This window comes from Notamacropus eugenii, chromosome 6 (genome assembly GCF_028372415.1).
Source record: "Notamacropus eugenii isolate mMacEug1 chromosome 6, mMacEug1.pri_v2, whole genome shotgun sequence".
NCBI lineage: Eukaryota > Metazoa > Chordata > Mammalia > Diprotodontia > Macropodidae > Notamacropus > Notamacropus eugenii.
Genome location: NC_092877.1, coordinates 93,738,464 through 93,763,722, shown reverse-complemented (window position 1 = coordinate 93,763,722; position 25,259 = coordinate 93,738,464). Strand labels below are relative to the sequence as shown.

General features: G+C 39.1%; 2 protein-coding genes across 5 annotated transcripts in view; one reads left to right on the top strand and one right to left on the bottom strand.

The window, feature by feature from the left end:
- UBE2K (ubiquitin conjugating enzyme E2 K) overlaps positions 1–24,145 on the bottom strand; it is a 102,336-nt gene extending 78,191 nt beyond the window's left edge. The window contains exons 1-2 of one of the 4 annotated variants that reach the window (XM_072620534.1): positions 23,946–24,145; positions 22,416–22,479 (exon numbers count right to left, since the gene is read on the bottom strand). Coding sequence is in view for 2 of the 4 variants with exons in the window: in XM_072620532.1 (XP_072476633.1) it covers positions 1,801–1,863 (63 nt within the window). In the remaining 2 variants the exon portion in view is untranslated. Of the gene's footprint in view, positions 1–1,800; positions 1,889–22,415; positions 22,480–23,945 lie in introns of those variants that run through there. The other 3 variants (XM_072620536.1, XM_072620532.1, XM_072620533.1) reach the window with 3 other exon arrangements.
- A 173-nt stretch (positions 24,146–24,318) lies between these two features.
- SMIM14 (small integral membrane protein 14) overlaps positions 24,319–25,259 on the top strand; it is a 99,537-nt gene continuing 98,596 nt past the window's right edge. The window contains exon 1 of the mRNA XM_072620538.1: positions 24,319–24,601. The gene's annotated coding sequence lies outside the window, so the exon portion shown is untranslated. The remainder of the gene's footprint in view (positions 24,602–25,259) is intronic.

Sequence of the window (25,259 nt, the reverse complement as noted above, 5' to 3'; positions counted from 1 at the left end):
CAAAGAAACCAATATTAGAAGTAGTAAGGTGTACTTTGTAACTAGGAAATAGAAAAGGAAGCATTAAATCCATATTAAGATTTGTACAACTATTTTTAAAACCTATCCTTTTACTACGGTTACTCAGATTGGATGCTCTGAAGCACCTCCATTTCATTAGTTAGAATCACCCAATAGTCTGTAGCAGTGCAGACACTTAGGACTCTGAAGAGCGCAGTGGTTTCTGCACTGTACCACAAAAATACACAGTCATTCTTCCATTCATTTTGGCACTTGAACAAACATACAGGTCAAAGTTCACACACATGCTCTGTGGAAAAGACTCATCTGGAATACTAACACAATATACAAACATCCCAAATGTATAAAGTAGCTAGCAAAGTAATTTTTTTTAAATCACAGGATACTATGTCTACTTGCAAAGATGTGGCATTTTTTTCATATGATCATTGCAGACTCAGTAAGTTTTTAGGCCAGATGTCACCCTAGTAATGATTTCAATAGAATACTAAATTTCAAAAGTAACACTACTACTTATTACTAAAGTATCATAATAAGAAACTTAAAAGAGATCATGATCAGAACGTAATTATACTAAATATTCTGCTTCTATTTTAGGGAAGATACATAAAAATTTCCAATTAAACAATTCCATACTCTGATTATCATATGGTAATAAGTAATGCATCATCTATATCTGTTTTAAGTGGGGGAAAACTGTTTTGAGAGATCAGCATTGTTGCATGACAAACCATAAGAACATTACCAGACTGTAACATACATGAAGCACTAATAGTATGCATCGGTCTAGAAGGAACAGGAAGAATTTTGGCCAGCTGGAAATTTTTAATCATTCTTTGAACAGTCAATGATAATTAAATCACCCATCATTCTTGTTCAGAAGATAGTCGGTGAACCTTCCTATTTTCAAATGCTCTTTTTCAAAGATATTATACAAGTAAACTAAAAGGGACATAATTAAGTTTAGTCTACAATTTAAGCCACTGAGGCAAATGGCTTAAAGAGATGGTGTCTACCAACCTTTAGAGATTATATAAAAACACAGTACTGTAATCTGTTCTCACCAACCACTGTCACTGGCTAAAAATATTAAATTCACCGAAGAACTGCCTGCCCTCAGACAAACCCTGGAAGGGTCAATGCAGAGGCCCATTCCTGGGGCACCTGGAATGAATCATTGATTTCAACTGAAAAAAATCTCTTCCCTCCACTAGGACACTGAGCCACCATGTTGTCCTGGTCCCTTTCCTGCCTACCTTTCATCCAACCCATCTAAGAAGAAATCCCCCCAAGTATCGTCCTCCCTTTTTTCAGCAGTGCCCAGGGATCTTTCCCCAAGAACAGATGGGGGAGCCCTCCGGTCCGGGCCCCCGATCCCCCACCCAGCAGGGCCTGGGGCAGACCTGCTTTCCGTCCGTTCTCTTCCCACCTTTCCCCTTCCCCCAACCCACTTCCCGGGGTTTCTCGGCCTCGGCCTGCTCCTTCCCGGCGCCGCCGCAGCCACACTTCCTGCAGCGGCGGCCGTGGCGGCCGTGGCCGCCGGGCCCCTTCCCCAACACGGTCCCCCCCAATCCCAGCCTCGCCTTCCGCCGCCCTCCCGCCGGTGACACGGCCAAACCGGGGCCCAGGGCGGGGGGTGGAGGAGGGAGGCCGCCTCCCGGACACGGCGCGGAGGGGAGCCGGGCGTGCGGGGGGCCGCCCGCGGGGGGCCGGGGGGGTCGAGGAGGTCGTGCCTGGGAGGGGAGGAGGCGGGGGGACGGCCGGGAGTTCATTCCTGACCTCCTCGCTCTTCAGCACCTCCTTGAACTCTCGCTTGATTCGCTGCACCGCAATGTTGGCCATGTCTCCTCCCGCAGCCGTTTCGCACCCCCCGCCTCCGCCGCCGCCACGACCGCCGCCGCCGCCGCCGCCACCTCCGCCGCCTCCTCCTCCCTCAGCGATTCAGACCCGAGCAGGGGAGCCGTGCCGCCGCCGCCGCTCTCTCCTCACAGTGGATTCACCTCCGCGCCCGGCCACCAAAATGGCGCTGGGGCCGCGCATGCGCATGGCGATCGCCCAGCCGGGCGGCGCAGCGGCTCTCGTTGGAAGCCCCCAGGAAGCTTCTGAGCCGCGAGCCCGCCAGCCGGCCGCGAGCTTCAGCCCGTGCGCCGTAGCGTGCGTGGGGTGGTCCCGGGCTTCCGTGACGCGCGCGCGCACACTGCTCCTTCCCCCTCCCCCCCTACTCGGGGATGGGGGCTTACCCGGAGGGGCCCCTATTCAGGCTTCGCCCCTTTCCTTTAAACCCTTCCGCCGGCTGCTAGGCCCTGGCCGCCTCCCGGACCTTGCCCGGGGACTTGGCGGCAGCAGGCGGATCAGCGCACTATGAGGACCCCCTCATCCCCCCAAACGCTTCCCAGTCCATCTCCCTGCAGCCAGCCGGGCGAGGAGAGGAGGCTTTCCGGAGAAGAGAGAAAAGAGGCACCGCAGAACTCCGACCTTTCCTTCAGGGGGCCCTCCTCAAAATCGCCGCCGCCTTTTTTTTGGGTTTATTTTAGGATAAAATCAGGACAGCCCTAACAGGGAATTAGGTTCTCCTTTCTGCCGCCACCCCCACCACCCATCACAAAAGAGTGCTGACGAGGCGCTAGCGGGATACTGCCGCAAAGCCCCCCCGCATGGCCCGGGCCAGCCCGTCCGCAGAGCAGCCGAGAAGCCGCGACGCAAAGCCCGGAGCGGCCTGGAAGTCCGGGCCAGCTTGGCCAAGGGGGTGGAGGCGGGCGGCTTCCCTGGCCGGCGCCCGTCCGGCCCGGGAAGGGCTCGCCATCGAAGGCCTGCCGAGGGGGCTGCGGCCCCCAAGGCAAGAGCTAGGGAGGATTCGAGGCCGGAGTGGGACCTTCGGGTACGGAGCCGGCTGGAGAAGGACTAGACAGGGAGGGGGAGGGGGGCGGGCCGCCACGAGCTTATCTCGCCTCCAGGGACCTGTCTTTGGGTGGGAGGCTTATCTCCAAAGAGCGAGGAAAGATACAATGTTACCGATGTGGTTTTACACAGTGTGCCTAATAAAGACAAGATGTATCCATAACCGCTACAAAAAAATGCGGCGGCAGAAAGGGAAACGAACGAAACGCCCCAAAAATATCCATTTCCCAGCTGACTAACGTCAGACATCAGAGGCTCCCAGCAGAGCCCCCTCGTGGTCCAGAAGGGAGCCGAAGTGTCTTATGTGGGTCACGGTGCGTGAACAGCCCGGCCAGACGACTACACGGAAGTCGGGGTTTGGGGGTTGGGGTTTTTTTTTTTACTTTGTTACGCAAACCTCTGCGTCTGCGCCTGGACCGGTTTTGATCCAAGGGTTTTGGGGTTTACACGCCATCAAAGGGGCATTAGGTCTCAGCCCATAGACACGTCTTCAATGCAAGTCCCCAGATTCCCAACATGAATGAAATTCACAAAATACCAATAGTTCTTTACCAGAATTTTAGGTTTTTCTATAAAGCCATCCGCCAACACCACACAGACCCTTCTGAAAATACGGTAGTTCACCAAGATGATCAGTTTACGAGTTACTCGGCCACCTCAGGTAACATTTTTCTTTTACCTCTTAGTAAGGTAGCGTGAATTATCTTGTGTAGTCGATGTGATATAACTCCCTTATTAAACTTTCACAAAGGCAAGGGCCGGCCGGCATCTAACTTAATGCTGAATTCCTCACATATCCACGTACCCTTTTACTAGGAAAATAAATGACTGTTGCCTTTAAGTTGGGATCCCAGATTGAAAGCTGGGAAGGTTCGGTCCAACCCCCTCATTTTGAAGATGAAGAAACAGGCCCAGAGGTGGAGACTCATTCAAGGTTACAACAGGAGTAAGTGGCAGAATTATTGGGTCTTGAATTCCTATCCTCCGATGCCAGACTCAGCAGCATTCTATAGTAGAGAGGTATTTAATAACTACTTATTGAACTGAATTTTTATTTTAAGGGCTGAGATTTCACAGGATTTCCCATCCTGTGTGCTGCTGGTGTTGTTACAGATGAGGGAAAGGGTTTGGATTGAGAAATGGATTTTCTAATGGCTTGGAGTACTGTGGTAACTTTTGTTACCACTTAAAGGCCTGTTTGGTTTGTTTGTTTTTTTCTGCGATACATTTTATTTAGACTTGACAGAAGATTCCTAACAAAGCATCCTCCAAACCCTCCCTTATTTCTCCAATACAGTTCAAGGAAATAGTTAAACAAAATTGCCTTGTAGACTACTAAAAGTTTTGACTCAGGCCAAATTAAATACCATAGTGTAATAAGGTATGATTCCCCTCTAACGGCACAAGTAGCCTCCACTATTTTAGAATACTAGAATAGTCATGATTTTCCTTTCAAAGAAGAAATAAATATTCAAGATTTCTTTTTTCACTCTTGCATTGATCTTACTGCTCAATTCAGGCACTGTGCTAAGGGTTGGGGATACAAAAAGGCAAAAGACAGTCCCTACCTTTAAGAACTTCACATTCTAACTGCCTTTCTGGGTTGAAGTTTTTTATTCATCCTGCAAAACAGTTCTTTTTTATCTTCATTCTTTTCCTGACAAAGGACATCTGGTATTTTGCCAGATTCTTTAGACTTCTTTCTCTTTCTTTACTTTTACTTCCATCCCCCTCATTTGATTCTCTTTGAAAAATCTCTTTACTTCAAAACATTGAACTCTAAAATAATTTTGCTTTCACTGCACTGACTGTTAGCATACTGTTAGCTCTACCCTTAGCATACTGTTAGTTTCCCTGGGCAGCTGGAATGGGAAGCTCCAGCTGCAGGAGGAGAAGGCTACATTTAGTTCCAGACAGTCAAACTTCTAAACTTAGCTCCAGGCCAGTGGGGCACCAGAGGATTGATTGTGATGCATGCTGCATTATTCCAGACTCAGAATGCATTAGAAACCTGACCAATGTGACTTTTAAAAGATTTGCAGAGTGAAGCAGAAATGTTACAAGGCCAGCTTTGCAAGTGCAGGCTCCCAGCAGAGCCATAATGGCCATCATTATCAAGATAGTAGAAAATGGGGATGTCTCTGAACAAATTCAGAGTGCTTGGAATTCATAATAAAATTTTTCACTCTTTTATATTAGACATTAATAATAATGTGGATTCTAATAAATTAACCTCTTACTGTATTTATTAATTTGGCTTTAGGAAAGTTTAAAATAATATTTACCAATGTAACTTTCAACATTTTTGTATACTTGATTAAGCAAAGCAACCTTAGACCCTAGTGGAGATAGCCCAGGATCCTGAACCCAAGAACCCAGCAAATAGCAATGTACTCTAGTGTATGGTGTACCCCAGGTCCACTGGACCTACATACCACCCAACCTCCATAGCTATCATGAGGGGATAGATCATAGTGGAAAAGAGATCCATCTTTCCTCATCACCAACAGCATCTCTCAGATGGAATGAGGAGCCCTGGGAATGGCAACATCTCCACAGCAACATAGGCCTCACAGTCATCCTCTAGGAGGGCAGCACCTATGGAGAAGGAACCAGTTATCTCCACCAACTGTCAACCAGCTGCCACACACAGGACAGGCAAGCCAGACTCACTGAAGCAGCCAGGCATCCTAAAGTAGAAATAGGGAACAATTGTGCTAGGCAAGTCAAGTTTGTCAGATCCCTGACAAAGACAAGCCCAAGACTCTGACCAAGAGCCTGGGAAATAGTAACTCTTCCAGCGTTATCCAAATGCCATCATCCTAACAGTCAATTCCTCTGGGGATACATCCTGGCAACTACTTATGTAGGTGCTGTAGCCGCAGCTTTTAAAGATGGGGGAAAAAAAGTCCTTGACACTGCCAAATGGTTCAACATCAAGAATAGGTGAATTTATCAGTGGAAATGATATTAAAAAGGAGACACTAGCATCTGCTTTGCCATTGTACCCTAAAGACCGTAGGACTTTTCCATGGGACTTGTACCCGAAACCTTCCATATGTATTATCTCCCCTATTGGAATGGAGCTTTCTGAGAGCTTTTCTATTTATATGCCGAGTGCTACACACATAGTAAGCACTTAATAAATGCTTTATTAATTTATCCATTTATTCACCCTACTTATGGAGGTCTGCCAATTACATTTCCCAGATTCCTGTTAGGGTCTTATGTAGTTTGGAGGAATCAGTTCATTATTTCATTGACTTTTCCATATGCAGTTGAGATTTATTCAAGCTTCACACTGTTTCTTAAGTGTGGAATGCTTCATTTAGATCTGAAAGAACTTCCTTTGGATTTAATAGTCTCTATCTTTTACCCCACATGTAGACACCTCCTTTCACCTGAAGATAGCTACCACTTATCCAATAAGCCTTTTCTTTTCCAGACAAAAATCCCTTGTTCCTTCAACTGATTCTGGGATGACCTAACCTAGAGACCCTGCAGTGAATACTCTCTAGCTTATATATATGTCCATACTAAAATGAAAAATATCCTATCCTCATTTTCCAGATGAGAATACTTAGAAGTAGAGAAGTAACTTGCCCAAACTCACAGGAATAAGACTTAAAAACATAGTCTCCTGAAAGGTAGTTCAGTATTCTTGACATTCTACTTCATCATTTTCCTATCTCGTCATGCTTCAGATTTAGCTGGGCTGTAACATTTAGTAAGAAGGCTTTATTTATTAAGGAAAATGGACTAGTGAATCATTACCCACCATATATAATGATATCAACTTAGTAGTCATATGACTAAGTTCCTCATCTTTAATGTCCAGCTTCTCCATTAGATTACCTAAAAATATTCTCCCTCTTTTTCTTCTCAGGCTGAGAAGGCCTGAAGTCATTCTTCAAGGAATAGGGTACAGGGTAAGGAAGTTGGGGAATACACCCCAGTTATTACTGGGCTTAGCAAACTTTTACCAAGTCTCTTCCCTTTTGGCGGGGGGAGAAGGGGGAAAGTGTTTTGTTTATTTATTTAGTTAGTTTTAGTTTTCAACATTCACTTTTATAAGATTTTGAGTTCTAAATTTTCCCCCCTCCCTAAGACAGCAAGCAATTGGCTATATATGTACAATCATATTAAACATATTTCCACATTAGTCATGTTGTAAAGAAGAATCAGAACAAAAGAAGAGAAAGGAGAAACATTAAAAAAACAAAATCATATGCTTCAGTCTGTATTCAGATCCCATATTTCTTTCTCTGGATGTGGATAGCATTTTCCATCATGAGTTTTTTGGAACTGACTTAAATCATTGCATTGCTGAGAAGAGCTAAGTTTATCAGTCATCATACAATGCTACTGTTACTGTGTACAATGTTCTGGTTATGCTCATTTCACTCAGCATCAGTTCATGCACATTGTTTCAGGTTTTTCTGAAATCTGTCTGCTCATCATTTCTTATGGAATAATAGTATATTTCATACATTCATATATCATAACTTGTTTAGCCATTCCCCAATTGATGGGCATCCCCTCAATTTCCAATTCTTTGCCATCACAGAAAGAGCTGCTATAAATATTTTTCTACATATGAGTCCTTTTTCCATTTTTATGATCTCTTTGGGATACAGAGGTAGTAGTGGTATTGCTGGATCAAAGGACATGCACAGTTTTATAGCTTTTTGGACATGGTCCCAAATTGCTCTCCAGAATGGTTGGATCGGTTTACAACTTCACCAACAATGAATGCATTAGTGTTCCAATTTTCCCACATCTTCTCAAACATTTATCATCTTCCTGTTTTGTCATATTAGTCTTAATCTGATAGCTATGATGTGGTTTGTCCTTAGCTCTGGAAGAGGACCATGACATCAGGAAGATAATGACATGATCTGCAATTTAATTTGATCTGAGCGAGGAATGGCTGTGCAGTCATCAACCTCACTTTCACCTTCAGAACTGTCTGGGTCCAGTGGCCAGATATCAGTTAGGAAGACTGGAAATAGCTCAGGATGGGGGTAGGAGCAAGAGGGGGCACAACTTTGACCTTTTTAAGCTACGGTCTTTTCAAGTTTGAACTCTGAGTGAGGCAATGCCCATTCAATGAATAGGCTTCTTTAAGAAGTGAGTCAAAGCTTAAAAAATAATCAAACTTGGAAGACCCTCAAGATTGCTGGTCAAAAGACAAACAGTTACTATTTATATTCATTCTGAACCTGGAGGGTCCAAAAAAATAACCATTAAGTGGTGCTTGGGAATGGACCTATTATTGTCCAATCAACGAGATCCAGTGAATTAGGTCCCTCTTCTATTATTGTTGATTTATCAATGCCTATCTCTAGATGACCCAAAGGAAACTCTATTCTCATAAAGACAAACCTAGAGTGTAAAGGATGAGAATTCCTCAGAACCTGATTTGTTTCATTTGATTCAATGCACTGCAGTAACTACAGACTGTAGAGCTTTCTGCATTAGGTGATGGAATTTAAGACTTCTCTTTCCCTGAATCTGCAAAATGGATTGGGTTTAGTCAGACCTTGACTGCAAAAGAAAACCTGTTTCAATGAAGGACAAACCACAACCTTAAGTAGTAAGAGCTGCCCTACTGGGGACCCAGCTGACCAGTTCCAGTTGGGCAACTTCTTCTCTCCCTTTCTTTTCTTTCTTTTCCTCCCCTCCTTTCCTCTCCTCTACTTTCCTTCCTCCCCATATCTAAGGGTCTTCTACCCAAAGAAAGGTAAATTTTGATGGCCAAAACCTACTTAGTTAACTTAGAGTTAACTAGCTTGATTTCTTTCTCAAAGACCAAGTCTTAAACCCAGTTCACTCTGAATCTCATTGATTAGACAATAATAGGCACCTGTCCTGCCCAAGCACAGCTTAATAGTTATTTTTTTGGACCCTCCTGGCTCAAAATGAATGTAAATAATAACTGTTTCTCTCTTGGCCAGAAACCTTAAGGGTCTTCCCCTCTTTTGAGTTTTTTTTTAAATAAAAGGGGTTTGAATTTTTTTTTTAAATAAAAGGGGCCATCCCTTGATTCACTTCTACAAGAGGCCTAGTCACTGAATAGGCATTACCTTACTCAAAGTGAGAACCTGAAAAAGTTTAAAAAGCTTAAAAGGTCAAGGTCCCCCACTGCATCCTGGGCTATCTCCAGTCTTCCTGATAGATATCTGGTCCCTGGACCCAGATGGCTCTGAAGGAGAAAGTGAGACTGGTGACTGCACAGCCCTCCCTCACTCAAATCAAATTCAATTGCAAGTCATGTCATCATCTCCCTGATGTCATGGTCCTCTTCCAGAATGAACAACAACCACACACAACACTAGGTGTGATGTGGTACCTCAGAGTCATTTTAATTTGCATTTCTCTAATCAATAGTGATTTAGAGCATTTTTTTCATATGACTATAAAGAGCTTTAATTTCTTTATCTGAAAACTGCCTGTTCATATGCTTTGACCATTTATCAATTGGAGAATGAACCAAGTCTCTTCCTAAAAAGATAAAGAATATATATGACAAAGGTCAGGTCTGAAAAGTTAATTCCATTCTTGTTTCTATTTCCTCTTTTTAAGAATGATATTTGGAATGGAAAGTACAGAACAAAAATGGTTAATAAAGAGTTGAAACTCGATACTTTAGGAGAGAGTAAGAGAACACCTACCTGCCCTTGATAACTCCAAGACACCAGACCCAAATGAAGTACATCTCAGGGTACCGCAAGAATTTATAGATGTAATTGCTAAGCCACAAAGAGAAATTTGAAGTGAAGGATCATGGAGAACAAGAGAGGTCCTACAGGAGTTGAGAAGAGCAATATTGTTTTAATTTTCAAAACAGAGAAGGATGGAGTTTGAAAATAATAAGCCATTGAACTTAACTTCCACTGCTGGCAAAATTCTAGAATATAGTATTAAAGGGATAGTTGGTGAAAATATAGGAAAACAAGCAATGATCACAATGAGCCATCATGGTTTCATCAAGAAAATGCCATTCCAAACTAAATTCAATTCCTTTTTTGATATGGTTACTAGACATTGCTTCTTGATCTTGATCTTTTGACTGAGATCAACTATTGATATGGTAGATGAAGGAATGCTGTAAATATAGTTTACCTATATCTTTGAAAAGCATTTAACCAAGCTTCTCATGCTATCCTTGTAAACAAGCTTGAGAGAAATGGGCTAAACAGTAGTACAGGTAGGTAGATTTGGAAAAAGTTCACTGGTCCAACCATTGTTTTGATGCTCTAGTATAGTGCCTTAGGGATTTGCCTAGTCCTGTGCTGTTATAATTGGATATGTTTTCCAATGTTTTATCAGTGACATGTATAAAAATAGATGTTATCCTTATCCAATTTCATGTGACATGAAGTTCAAAGGGATAGAAAACACATTGGATGGCAAAGTCAGGATCCAAAAAGATAATTGTCTGGCTAGAATGTTGGACAGATTCTAAGAAGATGACATTTTATGGGGATAAATGTAAAATCTCATATTCAAAAAACCTATTTCACAAATACAAAATAAGAGAATGTGAGAGAGGCAACATTTTTTCTTACAAAGATCTGAGTGTTTTGGTGGATTTGTCCACTAAAATACATATTGTTAAGCCACTGTGAGAAATATTTGAAAGAACACAAAGAACAAGAATGAGCTCAATATATGTTTTGTGGCAGCCAAGAACACAAATGCAACTTTAAGCTGCATTAAGAGAAGCATCATATCCAAGACTAGGGAAATGATGGTATAGTTTACAATGCTACCAGTATTTTAAGTCAAGTACTTGGCAAACTTCAAAGCATTATATAAATGTTACTTATTATGTTGGGCATATTACATTTATAGGATTTGGCAACTAATTGGATATTGGGGGTATGGGAGAAAGGAAAGAGTCCAATGTTTCTCCAGTCTTATAAATATGGATAACTAAGAAGATGGTAGCTCCATCAATCCATCAACAAGTATATATTAAGCATATACTGTGTGACAGGCATTTCCAATCATGTTCCCCCTCCCTATTCATTAAACTCCAGTGCTTCCCTTTTACCTCCAAGATCAAATGAAAATCCTCTCTTTGGCATTTAAAGTTCATAATAGTCTAGCTCCATCTCCCATACCACCATCTTTGCAGTCTTTTTATACCTGAGATCCCTGTCACATCCTTTTCAATCCAGTGCCACTGACCACCTTTCCTATACCACAAACAAGATATTCCATCATTCAGCTCTGAGAATTTTCTTTGGCTGTCCCCCCAGTCCTGGAATCCCCCTCTTCCTCACCTCTCTCTACTGACTTCCTTCAAGTTTTCCAGTGAAAATCCTATCTTCTTCAGGAAGCCTTTCTCAACTCCACTTAATTCTGGTGCTTTCCCTCTTTTAATTATTTCCTGCTTTTGCTTTTTATCCTATTTGTGTAACTTGTTTGTGAATATATTTGTTCGCTGTTGTCTCCCCCATTTACTGTGAGTTCCTTGAGGTCATAGACTGACTTTTGCTTCTTTTTATATTCCTAGTAACATAGTGCCTAGCACATAGTAGGCATTTATTTAACACTTATTGACTGATTGACAATTCAGTTTTAAATGTTAAGATATAGATATCCATCAGGCAGGTATAAGTGATACCATATCTCTAGAAAGAGATTAATGTGTATTATAGATCAGTGAGTCATATATTGGATTGGTGAATCCCCACAAGGACTCACCAATTATCTAGACAATCTCTGTGACCTCAGAGTAGGGTCTTCCTCAGGAAAGCAAGGTAGCAGATGAAGGAAGGAAGGAAGGAAGGAAGGAATGATGAAATGCATTTATATTAAGTGCTTACTATGAGCCAAGCATTGTATTTGTTTTCCTATCCTTTGCAAACACAGGGTCTTGCAAATATACAATGGACACTGAATTGACTTGTGGGCAGTTTTAAGCTTTAAGATCAAAACTACAGTAAGATTTTTGGGACACCCTATATAAAGAGATTGGTAATGCATAAGAGTCTGAGATAATTGGTCGTACAAGGTCACAAAGAACACAGGAGAGAATGGGGTTGAGCTTGCAGATAAATTGTTTAATTTTGGCAAAGAGCAGAGGCACCATTCTAGAACAGAAAAAGAGGATAGGTGAAAAGACTAAGAAGTTCACAGAAACAGAGGAAGTCAGTGCCAGTCTTGGGCTAAAGGACTTGGGAACTTGAAAAGAGGAAACAGAAGTGCTGTGGTGGAAATTCAAAATAGACCCAGTATAAGAAACTCCAGAGTCATCTTTCACTCCTTAATCTATTAAAGGGGCCATCCCCCTGACTACTTTTTTAAGAGCCTATTCACTTAATGGGCATTACTTCACTTTAGGTGAGTACCTGAAAAGGCCCTAGCCTAAAAGGCCAAGATCTCCCATTGCATCCTGGGCAGTCTCCAATCATCCTGAAGGATAGCTAGTCACTGGATCCAGATGGCTCAGGAGAATAAAGTGAAGCTGGTACTTTGCACAACCCCACCTCACTCAAAACAAAGTCAAGTACAAGTCTTGTCCTCATCTCTTTGATGTCATGATCCTCTTCAAAAACTAAGGATGAACATAACAACATCTAATTAAATACTCCACTTATTTTTTTACACCTTATCTAGAAGGGTTTTTAAAAAGAGTCCTTTAGAGACCTATAAAGACTAAAAATCTAGACTTGTATCAAGGCTTGTTGATTTGCAAGCTTTTTCCATATGAATAATGGCTGGAAGAAAAGCAGTGATGAGGTTTTTCTAATGCTTAAAACAGCCATTTGTCACTGAGTTTTGCTTACCACACTTCATCATTTGCAAAAGACTTTACCTCCCCCAACAGCTCTCTTGATATGATGAGGGAAATCTTATTTCTATGCCTAGTTATGTAATACTAGTGAATGATAAAGCATTGGACTTACTAAAAATTATTCTGTCATGCAATAGTTCAGGATCCAGTTTGCGGTGCTTCTTCTGGAGTTTACAACTATAGTTGTCACATGCTCTCTGCTTGGAATTTTATTTGACTAAAGGGAGAGTATTCTATATTTCCAGGATTGTGCTTCTATCATCTCAAAAATAATTCTTACTTCCTGCTATTATAATAGACATTTACAAAGGCTATAGAGCACCCCTAGAAAATAATTTGTTACTAATTAAAAATAAAATGAAATATTGTACATGGCAAATGAAAGGATTACTTATGATAAAAATGCAGTTACAAACAAAAAAACCTAATTCTTCCTTTTAGTGCCTTTCCTAAATTAGACTGTAATCTTACCTCAGACTGCTTCCAAAACCGTTCTTTAAACTTGGGATTTTCTGGTTTCATGAGAAAATCATTCCCCTAAAGCTTGGGGCCTACAAATTCATGGGTAAAGTTACTTCCAGAGGGAAGGTAATACAGGGAAATTATGAGTATAACAGAGTTCAGTTCAACCTAAACAATATTCAGTCACATATGCTGCTAGACCTTTTCAGGATGAAGAACAAATTTAGGCTTCCCTTTGATAAATTTATATTCCACATTCTCAGCCAGAGCCATAACTGGGAATTCTGACATGAAGAACAAATTTAGTTGTGGAGGAGAGTGGAGGAAAGAGGGAGAAAACACCAGAATTGGGGAAGGGGGAAGTATTCTAAGGACTTCAGGATGCCACATCCAAGATGTCCCATAAAGCATGTGTTCTCAGGTCAGGTAATATAGAGACAATCTACCTTCAGTTGCTACAATCATGCTTGTGGGAGGTGGATCCAGAAGAGGATATGATGGTAACGATACTCTATGGAGGTTGCATAGAGCAGACAAAGAGAATGGCTGAGGACGAGGGAAAGAGTATGGTCCGGTAGGCAAGCTCCACGTCGAGCACCCCAGAAGTGAGCAGAGTGATCAGTCCCTTCCACCTTTGATATAGGCACTACAGCAACATACTTTATTTCTAATAGCATAGAAATAATATAAGAGCACACGCTTAGGTGTCCTTAGTTCCTCTTATATTCAGTTATACCCACAAGGCTAAATGTTCCACAAGCAGCCAGTTCTAGTAAAAGCTGAGATGTAACTGTCTTTATCCTGATATTTGCATTTCAGTTTGTAAGTCAGGCACATCTCCCAAGTCCAACGTATAGTACAACATCCATGGACAGATTAATTATCCCATTGGTGTCCTTTGTACTTTCTGTATACATTTTTTAAAAATTATTTTATTTGTTTTCAGTGTTCAACAATCACTTCCTTATATCTTAGATTTTTTCCCCCTCTCTCCCCCTCCTTTCCCTCTTCCTCCCCGCCCCCAGAGACAGTGTGCCATCTTATATAGGTTCTACACATATGTTCCTATTAAATACATTTTCACCTTAGTCAAGTTGCATAAAGGAATTAAAATGAATGGGAGAAACCATAAAAAAAAAACATAATACAAAAGTAAATGGTCTGCTTCATTCTGCAATGTAATTCCATAGTTCTTTCTCTGGATGTGGAAGGCATTTTATCTCAAAAGTCCACTGGGAATTTTTTAGGTCCTTACTTTGCTATGAAGGAATAAGGCTACCAGAAAAATTCCTTACACGCTGTGGTTGTTGCTGTGTACAAAGTTCTTCTGGTTCTGCTCCTTTCACTCAGTATCAGTTCATATAAGTCTTTCTAGGCTTCTCTGAAGTCTTCCTGTTCATTGTTTCTCATAGTACAATAATATTTCATTACATTCATATACCACAACTTGTTCAGCCATTCCGCAATTGATGGGCATCCCCTTGATTTCCAATTTTTGGCCACCACAAGAAAGCTGTTGTACATATTTTTGTACATGTGGAACCCTTTCCCATTTCTATGATCTCTTTGGGAGAAAATCCCAGAAGTGATATTGCTGGGTCAAAGGATATGCACATTTTTGTAACCCTTTGGGCATAGTTCCAAGTTGCTCTCCAGAATGGTTGGATCAACTCACAGCTCCACCCACAATGAATTAGTGTTCAACTCTCCCACATCTTCTCCAGCATTTATCATCTTCCTGTTTTGTCATGTTAGCCAATCTGATAGGTGTGATGTGGTATGAGGTGATATACATTAAGGAAGCAGCTACCTCTGTTGTGTTTCTTGGAATTTTAAACGGTAAGGAAATGAAGTATATCTCAGGTTTCTATTTCTTTCTTTTAAATTTCAGGATTTTTTGTTTTTAAATTTCTGTGTATGACTGGTTCCAGCCATTTAAGGCCCCCATCATAAAGTTGAGAATTACTACTAAGTAAGCAAAACCTTTATACATATATTTCCCCTAATAATATGGGGAACACATTTTAAAAATCTGGGTTGGAATTTCCCAAGTTGGGCTTTGCCTTTGTAGCAGCATCAGACACATACTTCTGCTGTAGAAATTATCTCGAATTGCAGAGTTGAGTGTAATGCATATACTTATATATAAAGTTATATATATACTTATATAAAGCAAATATTTATAGAAATCTAAAAGGGGTAGGGGAAGATTGAAAGAGTGCTTCCTCACCTGTATAGGTAAGCCATTCAGACTTTCCATAACTCAGGATCAATCTAACAGTCACCATTTGAGCTATAACTATAATAAATCATCTTAATGTAGATAGACAGCATGAATGGAAAAGGAGGTTGTTGAGGGATGGCATCAGAGGGAGGGTCTTGGAACAAGGGGTTTGCCTTCTCCAGGCCTACTGTGTCATAGAGCATAAGGAGAGCGAGCACTCAGGAGAAATTCTGCTAATATCAGTAATTTGGATTGCATGTTTTTAGTAAACACTCTTCTTCCTAGTGCTTGCCACTTTCTTTTCAAAGTTCTGACAAACCATCATAATAAGATGTTCTATAATTTAAGCTTTCTGGCCTGTAGTTTGTGGGCTCTACTCTTTCTCTTTTCTGAAAATCAGGACAGCATTTTCCTTTCTCCAATTTTCTATCACCTCTGCCATTGTTCATGATTTCTTGAGAATTAACGATGATATTTTTTTCTGTGATCACATCAGGAAGCTTATTTTGTACATAAGAAAAGATATAATCAATCTATATTTGACTTATTTTTATAGAGGATGCACACAGGAGGCACCTGGTCATCACTTTATTGACTATGTTAAAAAGATTAAGGAATGAGACCTTCGTTCTGACTTTGCAAATGTTTTCTTATATAAAGGATAAAAATCCCCAATAATTCCATTTTTAACATTTTAGCATTGATGATATCACCTTTATCATGTATGTACTCACTTTGCCAAGTATCATCTTTGGCTCACTGACCAAACACATTAAGGCTGACTGATTCACAGCCAGTTTCATACCATTAGAATCTCACTAAAAAAACAACAACAGAATTGTTCTGGACCTCAGAGATCATATAATTCAAGCCAAACTTAAGCAAGAATACCTTTAACAATGTCCCTAACAAAATGGTCATCTAGCTTCTCCTTAAAAATTTTCAGTAAGGGAAAACTTAACACTTTCATAGGCAACCAATTTCACTTTTAGATACATGAAACCATTAGTAAGTTTTTCCTTACAATGAGCCTAAATTTCCTTCTTTGAAACTTTTACCAATTTTTCCTAATTCTGCATTCTGGGATTGACCTACAGTAATGCATAATGCATTCTGGTCACCCTTCTGCCAGTCCACCACTCTCTTTATTCTCCCTTCCTTACTTTCCACCTCTGAATTTGATTATAACAGTAATCAAATCAGCTCCAGAGTGAACTGGGTTTAAGGCTTGGTCTTTGAGAAAGAAATCTAGCCAGTGAACCCCAAGTTAATGAGGTAGCTTTCAGTTCATAGATTGGACAACAATAGGTCCCTGCCTTCATAGCACAGAGTGAATGTAAATAGTAAATAGTAACTGTTTCTCTTGGACAGGAACTGAGGGTCTTCCCCTTCCAGTTTGCTTTTTTTTTTTTTTTAAAGGGGCCATCCCTTGACTCACTTCTTAAAGAGGCCTATTCACTGAATGAGACATGAGAACCTGAAAAGACCTTTCCCTAAAAGGGCCAGGGTCTCCCATTATATCCTGAGCCATCTCCAGTCATCCTGATGAATATCATCTGGGCCACTGGACCCAGATGATTCTGAAGGAGAAACTGAGGTTGGTGACTTGCACAGCCCTCCCTCACTGAAATCCAAGTCAACTGCAAGTCATGTCATCATTCCCTGATGTCATGGTCCTCTTTGAAAATGAAGGAGAAACACAATGATACTCAAATCAGCACCAACTTTCCTGGTATGACATTTTAAAAGTTTGAGAGACATAACTAGTCATTTTATTAATAATGCTGGCATTTTAATAAAGGAGGTCAGTGGTACTCTTCAAAGCCAAAGACCTGCTTGGCAGTGGGCTCATGACTTACATGTCCTTGGAAAAGTAGGTGTTCCAGAGGGTGGCAATCAACTCTGATTGGTTAACAATTAATGAGAGAATGAATATTACAATGAGAAGTGAGCTCACTCAGATAAGGGGCTGAGCGAATTCATGGACAAAGAGACTGTCTCTATACCAAGACCACCTGCAGCTTTGGGCAGTCTAATAAAGAATTTATCCCCACCCAAACCTGACTAGAAGGTTGGGTGGGGTTTGAAAAACTTGGAGGAGAGTTAATTCAATCTCATTATCAGCAATGTCCTTTAAGAGATTAAACCTTTAAATGAGAACTATAGAAAAAGGGGGAATGCCAGATTTCCCCAAATTATTGATTATTAATAATAATTTCTCTCATTGGAAAGGACTTAACAATCAATTGCTCTATGACTCCAATGATCAACCCAGCAACTTCTCAGGCCAAAACCTCTCCCTCTGGCCCCTCCTATCCTACATGTATTGTGTTGCCCCATTAAAACCTCTTTCAGGACAAGGTCTATCATGTTTTATATTTGTATTGCTAGTATTTAGCCTAGTACATTGTAAATAGTTAATGATTTTTCATTCATTCAGATACTTGAAGATAACTGTCATGTTCCCCCTCAACCTTTTCTTCTGCAGGCTAAAGATTCCTAATTCCTTAAACTCACCTTCACATGGCAAAATCTCTTCAAAAGGCTCTTCACCATTCTGACAGTTGCCCAGGAAGATGCTCTCCCATATCCATCCTAAAATGTAGCCCTCAGAATTGAGCACTAAACTCCATACATGCATTGACTACAGCAGATTATTTGCTCAGTCTCAGACAATAGGTCTCTCAATATATAAGTTTTGCCCGAAGCAAGAAGTAGACCAATTGGCTTACCCACAAAGCTTCATGGCTAGGTATTGCTATAGCTCAGGAATGTAACCAACACCCAACTATCTCAGATTTCTTTCCTGGGGCTTACCTCACTTGCACCCACTTCTGACAAGTCATAATGGTGTTTCTAGAGATATGGCTATATCTCAGAAGGGCTAACCCTGATATGGGGAAAATATGCTTCTACTAAATTCAACTGAAAATTTCACTAAGTCTCGCCTGGTATACTTCCCATTTACACAAAATGACACCATTAATTATCAAACATGAAACATTTACTAAAAACTATGGCAAAAGTAAGAAAAATAATAATATTGACTCTCTGGAAGGAAAACTCAATAATAATCAATATAAAACAGCCTACCCACATATCTAAGTCACATTCTCCTGCCAATTCTCACTGTCCGTAAAGGAGAATGGGCATACACTCATAGAAACCTGACAGGGAGACCCATGGGTATGGAAATCCATGTGCCTAAGGCAATTAAGTGACAGACCTTTATTTCCATATTCTTTTTAGAGAACAGTTTACACTATAAATCACCTGCAAGGCAAAACTGCTTCTCCATTATGTTTCCTTTCTGGTCTCCCTAGATCTCATGTTGGGCAAAGCCACACCTGTGTAATTTTGAGGTCTCTGAAGCTGTGACAAGCTCTTTTAGCCCATAGTCCTTCCACTTGGCAGAGCATTGAGAAAGTGTCACCCTGCTTCTGTGACAAGAAATTCTTTTAAATTCCCTAGTTCTACTCTGGTACTTTGAGGACTTTCTTCCTAGAAGTAGCAATAAGATCATATAAACATTCTGAAGGAAGCTCTTCAAATAGCAGGAGATTCTGTTTTCTCCATACACCTCTCAATAAAGCCATGACTTCATAGCAAATCAGATGCAAAGCCTATCTTTCCCTCTCTGGCTCTCACCTCTCACTCAAAACCAGAGAAGGTAGGTAGTGAAGAACAAACTCTGGAGAGTTTCCTCTCTCAACCTATAGATGGCGTCAGTGATCAAGTTTGGCTTTCCATCAATCAGCTCTTAGCAAAGTAATACCTATTTTCCTATCTTCAGAGCTCTCAAAAAAAATAGCAGTGTATCCTGCTTGTCAGATTTGATCAGCTCCTATCAACTTCTGTATTCTGTGTTCAGTTGTTCCTGATACCTCTTGTACTTAGCTTCCACTCCTGCTTTTATCTTCCTCTGGTCCTTTTCTAGCATTCCCCTCTGGTTTCCAATGCCTCAAATAAGAGTCTTTTTCTAAGCAACTGTCCAACTCTAACTTATAATGTGAAACTCAAAAGATCTACCTTTCTGTCAGATAGTACCCTAGCAGTCTTTATATGACTATCTATAGTCTCCAGTGAGTTAGTTACTTACTAATTTATCAGCTTTTTCTTTCAAAACTCCAAAAACAGCAATATGTAAAAATATATGGACCCCAGGGCACTGCAACTAGTCAATCTGTCTGAGATCCTCTTAGCACATTTATTTGAGGGCAGTTTTTTCTCAGGTCTTCAAAATGTCTCTCCTCAATATTTTGTCTGAGAGGTTGTGTTTCTTCTGAAGTTGATTTTATCAGTGATCCTTATACAAACTTTTTTAATCCCTTTCTGCAATGATTATGTCCATATATGAAAGTATTTTACAGTGGAAGAAAGCCAAAAGATATCCATGTTAAAGGAGAAGTCAGAATTAATGTGAAAAGAGAAATCTGGGAAATGGCACCTCACTCAGGCTTCCTGTATATTCTTCACCTCTGTTTGATGTAGAAGATTGAGAAACCTAAGTAATTTGTACCCAGTATAGACTAACATCTTCCATTCTTGCCTATGTGTGGCATATCAGAAACATGACTAAATGAATACTGGCAGAACAAAGAAGAGAGCAGAGACAGAGACCATCAGGTCAGTGCTGATCCAGTCTTCCCAGTGCTGCCTTGTCTGTTGAAGGAGATAGTAACTTATTGGGGTATCCCAAGTTCCTGAGTCACCTCCAATGACTGGACACCAACCACGGTTTTTCTATTAATGGAAAAAGCCCAGGGTCGCTGCTTGTTAGCTATCTAAAATAGGAAAGAGCTGGGGAAAAGACTGAGCTATTAGGTTTTGAGCTTGTTTACAGAAAAAGGAGGCTTGAGGCTGCCTAAAGTGGGAATGATCTATAGAATTCCAATCTGCTCTGATTGCTTTCATAAGGAAGCTCTTCAAGTAGCAGGGGATTCTGTTTTGATTTTAAGTATTTTTATCCTCTTAAAAAAATCATTGAGGCAGAGCCAAAAAGGCAGAGAAGTAGAAAGTACAGTAAGCTATCCCCCAAAACTTTTCCAAACATACCTAGAAAATGAATTCTAAAGAGAAAATCCAAAAAAAAGTCACAGTGAGTCATTTTTCCAGCCTAAGTCAGCATAGGAAGACATCATACCAACTCTTAGCTTTGTGATCGTTACCCTAGGTTGGGTCACAGATCTAGAGTGGACCAAGGAGAGGACTTGTGTTCTTCACAGCAAGAGAAAGGGGAAGAAGAGTTCTGTGGAATACCCTGAGGGGTACAGTCCTAAGTCCCACAGAAGGAGGAAAGGAGTTTCAGTCATGCCTTTTCAGTCAGAAAAGTAGTCTGAGATTATCTGCAGAAGCCAGAGAAAAAGGCATCAGCAGCAGTACTATTCAGAGCTATGACCACAATAGAAGACGAACCCTAAGCAGCATCCAGGAAGGTCTGGCCCAGCTTAGCATCCACACAGCCTGGGTTTGAACCACAGAAAAAGACCAAATAATTCCCATAAAAGGAGGAATCTCATCTTAACAAGGCTTACTCACATCATTCAGGTGTAGAGGAGAAATCACAGACACCCCCCCTCCAATATAGACATTGAGAGAAGTAAAACAAAGTAAATACAGAATATTATGAAGAAATAAGTTGCACTAAGAGATGTCAAGGGGGTAAATCCCAAAGTAGCCCTAACTTCAAGTAGAGCTTCAAAGAATAAAACTATCCTTATCACAAAGATTGATAGAGTACCTAGAAGAAATTAAAGAGATGCAAAATGTAATAGGTAAGGAGAAAAGAATATCAAAGTGAATTTCTACATTATAGAAATACATTAAACTCAAGAGAAACTCATGAAACTCAAATATAGCAATACCATTAAACTCAAAAAGAGAAATAGGGAAACAGAGATAAAGGAGAGGGAGAGAATTTAAGAGGGAGATTATGATAGTAAAGGGAGTAGTCATAATTAAAACAAATTCTAAAAGAGAAGAATGTGAAGAGAAATTGAAAGAATAAAAAGCTAGGATCAGGATCAGGTTAAGGAGAAAGAAAAGTACAAAAGAGCAGAAAAAGGCCATTTCGTTAATAGATCATAAATGTTAGACAAATACCCTATTTTTTCTTTAAACCAACTCTTATTTGTAAAGAGTAGGGTGGGAGCAAAGAGGAAAACTACAAGGGGACAAGACAGAGGAAAATACACAATTTACAGTCATAACTGTGAATGTGCATAGGATGAACTCATCCACAAAATAGAAGATTATAAGAAAAGGAATTAGAAAACAGAATCCTCCAACAACAAATGGTTAAAAAGAAACACATTTGAAAATTGAAGATTTCTATAAAGTTAAAGTATGGGGCAAGAGCATTATTATTATACTTCAGTTGAAGTAAAAGCAGGAGTATCAATCATTTCAGATAAATCTACAGTAAATATAGAAATTATAAAAAGAGATAAGCATGGAAACTAAATTATTCTTAAAAGCATCAAAGATAATGAATCAATATCAATACTTAATATAGGTCCCAAACAGTATAGGCTCTAAATAATTAAAGAAGTTAATTAAATTAGAGAAATGGTAAAGGTATAATAATGGAGGGACTTCAGTGTATCTGCTTCAGATGTAGACAAATGTAACCAAAAGATAAACAAGAAAAAAATTAAGGACCCGTATTTAGGAAAATTAGAGATGATAGAACTCTAGTGATCATTGAATGTGAATAGAAAGGAATTTATATACTTCTCACTGTGCATGGCACTCTCACAAAACTTGACCAGGGATTTGGGCATAAAGACCTGACCACAAATGTAGAAAAAATAAATAATAAACATATATTTCTTGATCAAAATGTGATAATTATTATATATAGTAAAGAGCATTTGAAGAAAGAATTTAAAAAGCAATTGGATACTATATAACATAATTCCAAATAACTGGTGGGTTAAAGAACAAATTATAGAAACAATAGAAAATTTCATAGAAGAAAATGACAATAACACAACAACATACCAGAAATTATGGATGCAGCTAAAACACTTCTTAAGGGAAAATTTATAACTCGAAACACTTTCTTCTACAAAAGAGAGAAAGAAATCAATTAATTTATTTATTCTTAAAGTAATTAAATTTAAAGATCAACTTAAAGAATTGAAGAATATCAAAAAAGTAAACAAATTCTGAAAATCAGAAAATAGTAAAATTAAGACAAAAAATATTGAGCTGATAAGTAAAACTAGGAACTTGATTTTTTTAGGAATTGGATTTTTAAAAAAATTAATAAAATATGTAATCACACAATTGCACAAAAACAAAGTTATGTAACATATAAAAATTATATAAATATACAAGTATATTTTATATAAATTATAAAAATATTAAAACATTATTCAAAATTAATAAAGTATATAAACAGCCAATCTGATTTTTTTTAAGAGAAAAGACATTGTTCCTGTCAAAAATGAAAAAAGAGAATTCATAACAATTAAAGAGAAAATAAAGAAAATAATCAGAATCTATTTGTTTAAGTATATGCTAACAGAACTGATAACTCAAAGTAGATACAAGAGTATAAAATATCTACATTAACAAAAGAAAAAGAGACTAGTGTATTTAAATAACCCAGTATCAAAAAAAAAATTAAGCCATAAATGAACACCTAAAGAAAAAATTCCAAGAATAGGTGGAATTACCAAATTCTGTCAAATGTTAAAAGAATAATTAATTTCAATATTATATAAACATAATACATAATTACATAATACAAAATAAGAATCATTCCTATCTCTTTCTATGAAATACAGCTATAGTCTTGATACTTAAGCCAAGGAAAGAGTAAGCAGAAAAAGAAAACTTTTGATCATACCTGTATTAAATTTAAATTTTCCATAGTACCTATGGCACATTTCGTTAATTTTTTCTTTCTTAATGACAATTGATCGTGACTTGCAGTACAGTTGAAAGTAATGAAAATTCTTCAAAAATGTCAATCATTAAAGCAAAGTTTTGCAAGAAATTAATGTTAACTAATCTCTTTGTCAAACCAGATTAAGAAGAAAACCTGAGAAAATGCATATGTAATGGAGGATATGCGTATTATTCAGCAGTAACTGAATAAACGAGATGCCAGTCATCTCAGTCCTGGTATTCCACCAATTTTAATCATTTCAGTTTTAAGTTCTTAACTATAGTTCCTGGTTTGGTTTGGTTTGATTTTTATTAGATTGGTAATAAAATTAATTTTATCCAAAATATTTTCAAATGACTAACTCATTTTATTTCAGATATTGATTCATCAAGTGATAATTTTAGTTGATGATTTAAACAGTGCCAAATAATGATTTTAGGAAAATTTTTAACAACATCCTAGCTAATCCAGACTTTCTTGTAAGCCTTTTATTAACACCATCAAAATAAAATGAAATTAAGTTAACTTTCAAATATTTATTATTAAAGCTAAAATCATTTAAAGTAGACAATAATGTATTAAAAATATATCTACTATAGATGACACCAATTCTTTAAAGCCACAAATATCATTACCATTGCAGGAGTTGATTAGACTGTGCACTGACTGTATTTATCAAATGGCTTGTAAAATTCTTGAAAATTTAACTCTCCACTCTTCTGAGCAGGTAAGAACTGACTCCACCACAAGGAAAACTTGTAGTTTCCAGGGCAGCAAGGTTGGGCAATGGCTCTGAGCAGTGGCCCAGCCTTCCTCCTATGCTGTGACCAATACAGAAAGGAGGAAGAAAGTAGCTACCTGCTATTGGTGTTTGTCTTTTGTGACATATCTTTTGTGGAATGCTGTGGTGTGGAAGGAGGAAGAGAATATAGAACAAAAGAACAAGATAGTTGCCAAGTTGGTATGTTTTCCTACGCAGTGAGTGGTATGGTGGTATCAATTCTCACTTGCTCAGGACAGCTGGTTGTTAAATTTTCAGGAATTTTTTGAGCCATTTGATAAACACAGCCAGTATTTAATAAACTCTTGCAAGGGTAATGTTACTTGTTGCTTTAAAAGAATTGGTGTCAATTTAAAAGAAGCGGAGTCAAGCAGAACTCTAGGCTTGCACAGATCCAAACCCAAGTGAGGAACTTTCAGAGTCCAGACTGGGAGGCAGTAATCAGACTTTATCCAGGATCATAGCGCTTTAATGAAATAGAGGACTTCTAAGCTGATGAAAAGACCACAGGTATGGAGAAACTTTGAAGTTTAAATACAGGAGTAAAGAGAAACATAAAAAGTAAGACTCTAGCGTGAAGATAAAGATTCAAGCAAAAAGCTGGGGCAAGCAACAGTTGACCATCTGTGATTATTCCTAGAATGGTGCGAGTTCATGAAGAGTTATACTGCTAATATAGTAACTCACAAAAGGGAGAAGCTTTCCTTTCCTAGAAACCACAATGGAGCTTCTTCTTTTCAATATTCATGGGCTAAAATAAAAACCTGGGATACATTTTGCAGTATGCAGCAGAGAGATTTTGGCATGAGACCATTATTGGGAAGAAAAGATAAATCTTTTGTTTCCTGGAAAATGCCCAATGAGCGACAATTTCAAATTTAGATGATGGTTCAAATGCATTTAAAATTAAATTTTCAAACTTAAAAAAAACCCCAATTCTTCTATCCATAATTGCTTTGCCCTAATTTCTTTAGGATATAACCCATTGTATCTTTCTCACATATCCATCCACAGCTGATTTTGTTATGAGATATTTCTCTAAACCTAATTTCTGCCAAACTACTTTCCAGTTTTTCCAGCAGATTTTATTGAGTAGTGAGTCTTTACCCCAGTTGTTGAAGTCATTGGTCTTATTAGAAACTATACTATTATATCTCTTTCTATAAGT